Consider the following 12,185-nt stretch of genomic DNA (forward strand, 5'->3'; position numbering starts at 1 on the left):
TGAAGGACATCCTTGTTGAGTGGGTTTCAACTTCAAATTATGTTTTACCTGACAGATCTAAACGGAAAATAAAATGTGCATTGTGACCAGTTGAGATGTCTTCAGGTCACCTAAAGGGGGGTTCGTAAATTCAATGCGTCGTAAAGCATGTAAGGGCAGGTATTTATTCATCTCTCTGGCCAATGTAGGCACAGCGAACAGTCATTTGGAAATATTGCTTCGTCAGTTTGAAACCATGCCCCTGCGAGTCATGTCATTTGCTTACAGAGCTGCTCGCCATTCAGTCAGAAGCTTGTATTTGCATGGGTGATCCAGCAAAAACAGGGACATTGAGATTTCTACATATTACTAAATGGCATGTACTAAATATTCAATGATACTTCCGCTGACTTTTATTTGCTATTGCCTTGACTGCCACTTTTAACTATTTTTGCTTAGTTTTGAATACAGTGAAAGTGAAAGAAACATCTGGTACCAGACTGTTTCACCATCATTACTGAAACATTACTCATAAAAAGACATTTCACGCAATCACAGCAGTTTGATCGGAGAAGGGAAGCGTGATAACTTCTCTTTTCCACATTACCACCAACAAAAACTTTAGCTTGTAAAAAGACAGCAAAAAATGAGAAAACAGCTACCCCAACAAACAAAAAGATTTGGGTGGGTCGTGCTGAAACAATAAGCTTTGAAAGGTAATGGTTACAGTGATGGAACACCATGGGTAAGAGGTGTTTGGAAAGCATGTTTTACTATTACTCAATTTTTCAACCCAACCAAATAATACAGTTCATTAAAGGGATGGTTCACCCAAAAATGAAAATTCTGTCATCATTTACTCGCCCTCAGATTGACCCAAACCTGTATAAATTGCTTTGTTCTGCTAAACACAAAGGGAGATATTTGGAAGAATGTCAGTAACCAAATAAATCTCATCCCCCATTTACTGCCATAGTAGGGAAAATAAATGTTATGGGAGTCAATGGGGGGATTAGATCTGTTTGGTTACTCATATTTTTCCAAATACCTTCCTTTGTGTTTAGCAGAAAAAATAAATGTATACAGGTTTGGAACAATCTGAGGGTGAGTGAACTATCCCTGTAACCAAAGTGTTGGCAACCATTTCTTCGCCAGATAGATAGATAGATGGATGGATGGATAGAGGGAGGGAGGGAGACAGAGAGAGGATAAAAACATGGCAAAGGAAGTATCTTGGCCCTCGCACTTCTTCAGTGAGCCACGTTAGCCCCTGGGCTTAATTGAAGCCAGGAGGGAGCATTTAATAATTGCTGTCAGAAGATCAAATTTAATTCTCTTTTCACAGGACCGCTGTAGGGTAGAGTGAAACAAATTGTCATTGGAGATTTCCAAATGAACAAAGCTTTTAATTAGTCTGATTACAATGCCATGGTACAGACCGATACAAAAATGTGCTATAAAATGATCATCCAGGCATGCAGTCTGATGTTGTGGGAAGGTCACATGACTTTGTCTGCCGTCACATAACAACTCTTGACCCCACCTGTATGGCTAACATCACAAGACATCGTCATCCTCCAATGATAATGTAATATTCGGGTGGCTCTGTCTGTTTGCAGTGACCATTTTTTGTGGATAAAGCATGGAAAAAAGCTGTGAGAACAGCACGAGTGGGGAATAAACCTAATGTTGTTTCCAGTGTTGGCTCCTAAACTTTGTATCTGCTGAACAAGTTTCCCCGATGCTGGTGAATAAAGTTATACTGTCAAATAGCCAAATAAAAAAACATTGTGGTTCAGATAAATTAAAATGTTGCAAACATGCCAGTTTCTCTCTGTCTCTCCCCCTCTCTCTTTTTATACATGCTCAAGGCAAGCGTGGTTAGACTTTATTTCAGTTCTCCTTTCTTTGTTTAACTCTTGTTCCACTATACTGAGAACTCACCCAGAATTTGTGTTTCTTCGAGGTAACGTTTTTGCCATATTGATTCATGAAACCACCTAAGATAACTCACACAATCTCCATTTTATGCCCAGCACAGGGCCATTGACCTCTTCATAAACAGACTAAGTAAAGTCTTATTGCTTTATTTTTGCCCTGTTTTTCTGCTAACCGCTGGCCAGCCACAACAGGGCTATGATCAGTCACTACAACATTCACTCAGTGTGTATCTGTCAGCTGAGCAGCTGGTTTCTCTGCACCTCTATCAGTTAGAGTTGACGGTACTTTGTGACACGCTTTGCATGGACCAGTTACCAATTGCTAATTGAAAGACAGCTCTCAGCTTTCGCGGCCCTGGCATTAGTGGGCTACAATCACTGTTTAATAAGTTTGTGAAGGATGAGTCTGATGTTAACACCCTTTCATCCCTTTTTCCAATGTGAAATTAGGTCACATCACATGTTTTAATTTTAAAGACCAACACATCAGCGCTTAAACCAGAGAGGTTCATAGGTGTTATTATCTTATTATAATAATGGTGACGATGATGATTATAAATTGTGTTGGGTTTAAAGAAGACAGAAAAGGGTGAAAAGTAGAAAAAGTAAAGGTGATTTGGAGCTTGATTCAGAAAATCACAAAATATGTCCAGAGCATGCTATGTTTCTGTCTTAGCCTATTCATATGCAAAAAATGTTTAGCTGTTTTAGAGGTGAACTTTCAGATGGCAGCATGTTTTTAATGTAGAACTACGTATATGGGTAATTAACTGTTGATTTCTGTAGAGACAGAAGGAAGGTAATGCAACAGAGTCCTGAAAGAGGGCCCTGTATCACCTAAATAAATTCCTCCACCCAATACGCTAATCTTGCAAAGCACCTGAAAAGAGCTTTTCACTAATCACTGCAAAAACAGAAAAGCAGTTCAGCCATAATTTTACACATTTGCTAATAAAACCTCACATTTTAAAAATGTCTCTTTTAATCTTTGCTCTTTTCCCCTCTGGGCTAAAGCGAATTTATGAAGAGAAAAAGTGACTCTGGATTAGAAAATAAACTAGGCTGTAAAAAAATTGAAATTGAAATTAGATTGTTGTGTGTGATGAGGGAGCTCAAATCTAGTATTGGTTAAAATGTCAAATCTAATTATTAATAATTAATTAATAAACGTCCAATGATATCTGGTGTATGTTGTGTGCAGCAGGTTAAACCTTGCTGAAAAGACCAGATTAGACAAGCATAAACTTTCATACTGATTCAGGATTGTTTAAACTGATTACACCATTTTGTTCTTCAGTGAAACCTAGCAGTTGGTGCTGGTTGACCAAGTCTTGTTGGGTAAGCTAGTTACGAAGCCTGGTTCAAATACCAGCATGCAAAACATATTCTGGAAGTTTCAGCATGGTTGTTTGTACAGTTTTGGCCATCACCAAGTGTGTACAGTAAATGAAATCCACAAAGCTTTTCTGTCAGTGCTTGCATCAGTGGAAGGCTTGTTTACAGTCAGCTGTGGTGGCTCAATATCTCAACTCTTTTTCGCTGTATTCTTCTCTTCATCTTGGTCTGGAGAAGGAAGCGCATGAGTTTTGGTTCCCATTTTGTGCACACTGGAACAGTTTAGGAAAGGAAGCACCTTTACAACTTTGATTGTCTGTGGTTGCTGATGTCACATCCTTCCACCATTCCATGTGTGTGCACGCGTATGTTTCCTGTCTGTCCAGTCTTACACTGAGGGGCTTAGATGTGAAGAACTCAGAAAGATACTGATGAACCCTTACATTAATAAAATTGTAAGTTTGTGTTACAGTTGTGCTTAGTTTACATTCACAACATGTTTTTGGTGCATCTGATTTTCCTTTATTATAATTGTTTTAACAGAATAAGCATTGTCCCTTCCATCCCCAATAACCACTTTGTATATGTTCAATTTTTTATTTAAAAAAATATATAAATCATCCAATTGCACAAAACATGTACTGTCAGCACTGTAAGCCACCACTAAAACTGCCAGGGCCCCTCCCATATTGATTGTAATCTTAGGTTAGTCACCCATCCTGTGTGTTTTCCACAGCCCAGATTTATAGGCTCTTGTCAGCATTGTCCCTTAGGCAGAAGCTGCCACACTTAAGAGCCACTGCCCATAATGGCCTCACACAGACAATAGGCTGTTAACAATCCTTGCTATGACCCCCTGTATTTATTTAATTGTATCCATAATGTCATGAAAAGTTCTTGGGTTTTAAGTCTCAAATCCAAGACAGCCCAAAAGCATGCTGTGTATTCAAATTGTTGGGATAATGTATTCAATTTTGTATTTTGGGCTTCCTAAGGAAATGAGAGTTTATTTTGAAGGAGCAAGGGTTTATTTAATTTATCATGCACCTCCTAAAAGGTTTACTTTTTGCCCTGTAATATGTTATTTCAAATCTTTGCGACCACATTTCCCCATGAGGATATAGGATACAGCCTTTTTTTAAATATACGAGTACCAAATGTCTTGCAGATGTGCTATGCAGGAAAGAAAAGAGGAAAAGTGGAAGTGAGAGAGTATACCAAGAGTGGCAATATTGTGCTAAGGTAGATATCTTAAAAGATCTACTCCAGTTTGATTGTAAATGATTGTAGATGACTTAAATTTCTGAGGAGGCTACACTTTAGCTCCCATTTAATGCCCAGATTGTGCCAAGGCTCTTGAAGGTCACTTGAAATTTTCCATGAATCCACTTTGCAAGTGTTTCATTATCATATCCGGTTTTCGCACTTTTAACAAATGTAATTCATGATGTTTGCATCTTAATAATTTTTCATTCTTAACACAAAACTCCTAAGAGAAATAAAACAGCTTTGTTTCTTTTTTAACAAAATTATATCGCTGGGCATGGAAAAGTAATATTCACTTCATTACGACTTTGACAAAACAATTGTGTGCATTTTTTTTATATTTTTGGAGGAACACTAGGGAATGAGACGACCCAGGATTCAGCTTGTTTATGAATGTACCCACTGCCCTCACAGTTCCATTTCTTAAAGGTACAGATAAAGAAATATGCACACCCCCTTAAGGGCCAGGTATACTTGACTTTCCGCGTCCATGTCCGTCTTGCACACGAACGCGTCTGCACAGCTTCTTGAGATACTCAATCACGGATAAACGCGGATAGACGAGTTTGACACATGCGCAATATGTCACCGAGTGGAATTGGCCGATTCAACATTTTTTCACTCATGCGCTGTTGTACGCGTTCCGTCCGCGCGGTCTCAAAAAATTAGCTGCACGCGGACGGGGTGTGCAGACGACCGCGGAGCCTCCTGATAACGAAAATTACATCATGCAGGTGGCGTGCGGACGCGGACGGCCGGACTATACTTTGGGCATTATTACATCCCAGTGCTTGTGCTCCTGCCTTTCTATCGTTACATAATGTTTTTCCTTGTTTCCTCACCAACCTTGTGCTCTTGTTCTCATCTGTGAAGAGAGGCATGGTTAACAGATGGAAGAGTGGACGGCAGCCTCCGCTCTTTTTCCTCGAGGGAGACCCTTCTCACGTCACTCTCCTCATCTCTGTTCGAAAACCTTGTGAGCTTCCTTGATGCTTATAGGCCTACATGCTATGCGGGCAGATGCCTTTTATGGTAGCGTCATAATGAAGACTGCTAAGTGACCAATTTGTTGTGACCAATAGACAGAAACTCCACTCAAATACCTCACAGGAGATTAGCAGTAGTGCTTTCGGGCGACCCCAATCTGGGTCCCTGCTTTCGTCCGTCTCTGGATCCTGTTCCCACTCTCCCATCCAGTTTCTCTACACTACACTCTCACACATAAAACTGTTAAACCCAAGATGTAATTTACAAAATCATTATTCTACTGCATCTTAATTGAATTCACTACCTTTATAAAACCGTTTTTTTTGGGGGGGGTTCTCTTTGTTTCTATCTCTGTAGCATCACTCCATGACCTTTCCGCCATGATGGTGACCCCTCTTCCAAGCGTTCTTGTTTCACACTAAACCAAATCTATTTTGAGATTATTTTGAGGAAAGGGAAGGGCTCTTTTTTGCCCACTGTTCTCACTCAACCTCCCTGTATGCCTTGGCTATGGATTAGTCAATTGGCGTACCATGGAAGAGAAGCCTGTTACTAGACTCTCTCCACCTCACTCTCTCTCTCTGGCATAATTGAACAAACTCAACACTAAAGCCATCAAACAAACATATTCATTCTCAAACACACACATTTGTTCACATGCTTTTGTCAGGGTATGTGTCAGCCGCGCTTGTATGTCAGTACAAGGCTTGCCCAGTTTTAGAGTTATTTTCTCTGGTATTATAGAATTGCATGAGAGCAATTCTGTGATGGTGACAGGCCTGTTTTTACATCTAAAGTGCCTCTGGCTGGTGATCAACTACAGCTTGTCGGCACTGTAGTTTGGCCTCACTAGTGTAAATTGGATTGTTCTCGTCTGTGTTAATCTGAAAGCAGATGAGTGTGAGCATGTGTACACCTGAAGGAGAGGATAAAGGAGTTAAAGGGGTCAGGGCTGAGGGCAAAAAGGGTAGGATGAAACCGTGCTTAGGTTGACTGTAGTTGTCTGGTGCTTATGGGGGGGAAATGGGATTACAAAAGATACCTAGCTCAGCCCCCAGTGCAGGAAACAGACAATATTTTTTAATTCACATAAATGTAAATTTATTATTATTATTATGTATAAAATTAATCTTCTAAACTAGTTCTTTATAAAAGATAAAGCTTTGTCAAGATGGCTGTGAGTAATTCTGAATCGCTGACCTGTAAACTCTTACTATGATAATGGGTACTTGAGGCTTGTAATTCAGTGTAATCGCTGACTGGCTATTCTTATGATGTTATACATGTTATAAATATACATTGTAAAATACACAGTTTGTCTTATTAAATATATATTTTCATTTAAATTAGTATTTTATAATAGTTATAATAGTTGTGTTAAGTATGTGGTTAGGGCGACAGTTAAATGAATCCAAGGATTAGATGGAAAGATTTCCATCAAATGTTGCTGTGTTGGGACTACGGCGTTGTTGAATCAGGGATTACAGACCTGTCATAAACAATGATGAAGCTCTTCTGAGACTTGGGCCATAGACCCGGTTTTGATTGAATTATCTAGCTAATCAACTTTCAGATGTGACCGCTGAAACTGAACTTGGTGACGGCAAGTTTGACTGTCTGCGTGATGGGTAAATAGTTACACAGGCGTCAGGTCATTATCATTGGCTTGTAGTCGAGTTGTTTTGCTCCTTGTTTAATTTCTTTTACAACGGTCCTCTAAGCAATCATCAACCCACTTCAGATTTTGCCACTTGCGCGTTAAGACATACTCGCTAACAGTCCTGCTAACAGCTCCTTGCGAAGTTTGAGTGATGATGTTTGGTTGCTAATAGAAAATAATCGTATTCAATGTTGTTATTATTAGAGACAATAAAACACAGTGGAACAGACATTATATCAATAGCACCACAATGATGTGTTTGTAACACAGAATATGTGTATTTGACGACTCTCATTTATATTTCAACGGCTGCCAAGGAATCCAACAAATTTGTGGTGAATTTCATAGATTAGCCACACTTTATAAGGAGCAACAGAATTATAGTTTGCTTGTGGTTGACGAAATGGAAAAGTCTTGCAAACACCTAAAACCGTACCTCACCCATAAACACTTGATTATTAATATATGAGGTAAGCATTGGTGATGCAGATAAATGTAAGTAGAGACCGAGCAGCTTCTCATTAGAGGTGTCTACATCAGTGTTTCTTGCTCGCTTTGGCAGGTAAAATCTAGTTCAGATACAAGTAAAAGAAGGAAAAAAAAAGAGAAAAGGATGGAGGGCTTTTAATGTGACACCACTGACAGCTTTACTGCATTACACTGAGCTTAAATAATGGGACGCTCATTTGCATAATGAGGGACGTTATCACCTCTACTGTCAGAATAAAACACAACAACACTTCTGCCGATCCTCCCAAAGATGAATCGGGTTGGCCTACTTTACGGCAACAAAGAGGTGCGCACATGCACACAAACACACACGTACACACGCGTGTGTTCTGTGATCGCTAGCTCGCACACTGTGCGGATCTAAGCTACGAGCACTTTATAGAAAGCCTGGGTTAGCTTCTCGGGTGAGGGCAGCCTTTCAAAAGCAAAAAGATCTCTGCAGGTGGGCCCGATAAAGGCCTCGCACGCGTCTCTGCCTCAGAGCACAGCAAAGCTTGTGACGTGCTAACAGAATGATATTCCAGATCGGTTCAGGAAGCTTGTTTGACGAGGGGTAAATCAGGATGGCCCGGGTTTGCATTAGGCTTCTTCCTCAGAACATAAGATACCTGGATCGTCTTTGTAAATAAACCGCGCTATATAGGAAAGTCTCATCTGTGGGGGCCACCTGCCACCGTATCTCATCCACGGTCTCGCCACTTCAATGAACCAATTCTACACACAAATTCATCTCAAAAGGAGATAGCCATCTGATTGCTCAGTTCACGTTTTACAAAAACACATTTGTGACAATTCAGTGTGATGTTACACCGGTGTTTTGAGGAACGTGCCGCTGCTTGTCGTTCAAGCAGCGGTAAATGTTACACTGCAAGTGATTAGAGCTGTTAAGTTAGTGGCATTTCCAAAACACTGTCAAATTCTGGGTGATGGTAGCGGGAGCATGACAGTGCTGTCTGCACTTGCATTCGCAGCCAAAGTGCGACAATCTGATTTGCATTATATTTATGGCAGAAAACAGAGCGGCCTTGGAAGTTCAACGGATTCTTTTGTCTTTATTTGCTGTTCCATGTTGCTCAGGCTCTGCCTCTCCCTGTTTTTAACGCTGCGGTTTTGCTGTATTTCATCTGACTTAATGCCTCTCTCTCTACTTTTCACAGGTACAGCTACTGGTATCTTTGAATTAAGTGGAGGAAGTAAATAGAAGAAAGTCTGGTTTGAAGAAACGTCTGAAAGAAACAGAGGGACAAAATAGTCAAGTATAGTGGTGAAAGTGAGAAAAGAAAAGACGGGGAAAATGGGGAGAAAAAAGATTCAGATCACCCGGATTATGGATGAACGCAATAGACAGGTGAGTCACAGTGACCGAAGAACTCACTTAAATCAGTTTCAATTAACTTTTTGACCGAGGCTTGATAGGCACCAGTGTGTTTTATTTCAAGTTTCAATAGATCTAATAGGTGGTGAACACACTCTAATTATTGGCATACCAGCAGTTCTTATAGCAGTGGAATATAACTTTAGGAGGGGCAGGGTGGATGGGAACACAAACATGCAGGCGAATAGAGATGGCAGTAGTGGAATGATGATACATTCATCAGGGCTAACGGTGGAGCCTGGGGTAGATGTGAGGTAGATGATGGCCTTCCCTAAAATTGACTTCCCTAAACTATCTAGTAGCTTTGCTCCTTTGAACCTGCCCTTTTTTGTGTGGCTTGTAAATCATCATTTTAAATGGGTTACTATAGTAAAATCATAAAACTATTGAATTTATTTTGTCCTCATGTAAATCAAAACTTTCATTTTTTGCCATGAAACATGATCAGAAACCTACAAAAAAACAGACAGATATTATGCATAGGAGATACTGTAGTTGTATTGATCGTATTGGTGCCAGTTACATAGATGCTTTCTGCAAGATCAATGAACTTTCTTTCGGAATGACATTTACATTTGTCTCCTTTTGAACAAAATTAAGTTTACAGATGCCTTCAAAAAACGACCTGTCAGAAAAATCTGGGAGGCACTTACACTTTGACAACAAGTAACCTTGACTAGTTTGAGGATGTTGTATTTGACTTCTCCTGTCTCTTATTGCTTTGTGCTGTAACTTGACTCTTTGAAATGCTCTCTGAACAGTCAACCAGAGTGCTCATATCCCTTCACAGGATGACACTTTGTCACAGGCGCACGCATTTGAAAGTTCCTCAGTCTGTTGTGAAAAATTTGATTTTGGGGAAAGGACTTGGCTAACAGTTGATATGACTGAGTGAGACCATATTGCTGCAGTTAATGGCGGCTGTCTTGACCTCGGATGGGTTGATCAATTATTGAAGATAGTGTAAGAGCCTAAGGAGAAGTGGGGGAGAAAAAAAAAATGGGCGTATCATCAGGAGCAGACGGAGGGGGCACAGTGACATTAGTCATTCAGTACTTGTGGGTTGAGTAAGTTCTCCCCCTTGAGGGAACCAGAGGCTCACATGCATGTGGTCTGTCATGCAGAACGCTGAAAGAATGAGTCAAGGTTCTTCTCAAGCCAGAATCATCTTTATTTTTAAAACCCAACAACTTTAGAGTTTAACAGGACAACATTTTTACTTTGCCTGTAAGTTCAGAATTTAAAAAATGCAATGTATACATTACCTAGTTTTGTATTTATGTAAAAAATATTACAGCTTTGAAACAATGTTAAGCATAAGTCAGTAATAACAGATTTTATGTTTTGGGTGAACTATTCCTTCAAAAATAGTTTAAAAACCTATATTTCTATACTTCTTTTAATGTTCAAAGACATGCACAATAATAATTGGGGTGGTTGAAAAGGAAAGAGGGAGATAGGGGTGGGGAGGAGGCTGAGGTCAGGATGTTTTTGGCAATGCTATCGAGTTGCACAGAGAGCATCCTGTCTTGGTGTTATCACCGTTCTCCTCTCTCTTTCTCTCGAACTCCCCCTTAACCAGATTTCAAGATCAGAGATTGATACAGGAAGGACACCTGATGAGAGTCAATGCCACAGATTTCCAGGTCCTGAGTTAGAAAAGAAAAGGAAAGAAGAGGAACAAAGAAATTAATTTCCTCTATTCCAGTTGCCTTGAAATAAGATTAAAATGCTTAAGTGCTTCAAGTAATTACCTTCAACTTATAAATATAGCAATATAGACAAATGCTCAAATATTTTCAAACACAAAATCACACAATAATGAACATATTGGCAATTTATTGATTAAAAAAAGATTCTTATTGTTTATGAATTTTTATATATATTTACAGCTTGTGAGGAAAAAGTTACTATTTAGCAAAAAACAGAATAGTGTAATGTTCAAATACTACAAACCCAAAGTTCAATCTAGATCCAGCAGTGGTGAATTTAGCATTAAAATAAAAATTGTGATCAGTTCTTGCAGTATTAGAAAAGTAATTAAAAATTAATTAAATTAAAATTAATTAATTATTTACATTTTTATTTAAAGATGTGTGTTTCACTAACAAAAAATAACAGCAAGCAAATTTGGAACAACATGAGCAAGGTTAAATAATGACTTCATTTTCAACCTAAGGTGATTAAAATAAGTTCTAAATACTGCATAGAGGTTTTGGTCAGCAGATAGAAGATGCTTTGCTTATGAAAAAAATCATAAATTGTAGTGTATTTATAGAGAGCATGCCATAATCGACAGCTGGAACAGAGGTTATTATTAACTCTCGCCCCTCGCTGCCATTCATTAGAGGCAGTTGCAAACAACCCGGTTCTTTGTACTACAACAGCACCATGAAGACAGACATCACAAGACAAGAATGGGGGACATTTGACCTACAAAGGGTTTTTTCTTTTCTATTTTTTTTCTCTCCCCTCAAACTAAATGTGTTAAAGACGGGCTGCGGCTGTGCATATTTTCACTTCCTCTTTAAGGAACCTTTCCATATCAGAGCCAGATAAACAATACACTGCTTCAGTTGTGTTACCTTAAGCACAACATTCTTGAGATGCATGTTCTATTTTTATGCAAAAACATCCACATTTTGAAAAAGCACCAGGGGTTTCTTTTATTAGCTGACCAAAGGTTAACAGGGTTACAAATGTATTTACTCCATATATCAGAACACATTACATTATTTTTTTTATTATTTAATATGTCGTTACTGTCAGACTGAAACCTTGCATCTCCTTTTTTTCATAAATCATTGCTATTTGTCACCCTTCATGTTTGTCTGTGGGTTTTGCAGATATTTAACCAACAAAAAAGTATTTAAAAGAACTTGTCAACTTTCACAACAGTGTTTAATTGTTGAAAAAAAAACTTTTTTTTTCATTTCCTAGACAGTTTTTGGAGACACAAGCTTTCAGTCTGAAATAAAATTATTTCAGTTAAAATTATAATGTAATTTCTCTGCTAAATGGACCTGTTTAGATCAGCATGATTTTTTAGACATGCTATACTAGTTAGTGGAAAATTTAGTGCTGGTCAAGCTGGTAAACAAACACAACCGTGCTATTCAACACACAAACCCAA

At 38.9% G+C, this 12,185-nt stretch overlaps 1 protein-coding gene across 2 annotated transcripts in view; it reads left to right on the forward strand.

Annotated features, from left to right (window-relative positions):
- The window catches only part of mef2cb (myocyte enhancer factor 2cb), an 88,226-nt gene that overhangs the window by 10,396 nt on the left and 65,645 nt on the right, over positions 1–12,185 (forward strand). For both annotated transcript variants that reach the window (XM_057360902.1, XM_057360894.1), the window contains exon 2: positions 8,835–9,025. In XM_057360902.1, the coding sequence (XP_057216885.1) occupies positions 8,972–9,025 (54 nt within the window). In that variant the 5' untranslated portion in view covers positions 8,835–8,971. The remainder of the gene's footprint in view (positions 1–8,834; positions 9,026–12,185) is intronic.

This window comes from Triplophysa rosa, linkage group LG2 (assembly GCF_024868665.1).
Source record: "Triplophysa rosa linkage group LG2, Trosa_1v2, whole genome shotgun sequence".
NCBI classification, from domain to species: Eukaryota; Metazoa; Chordata; class Actinopteri; order Cypriniformes; family Nemacheilidae; genus Triplophysa; species Triplophysa rosa.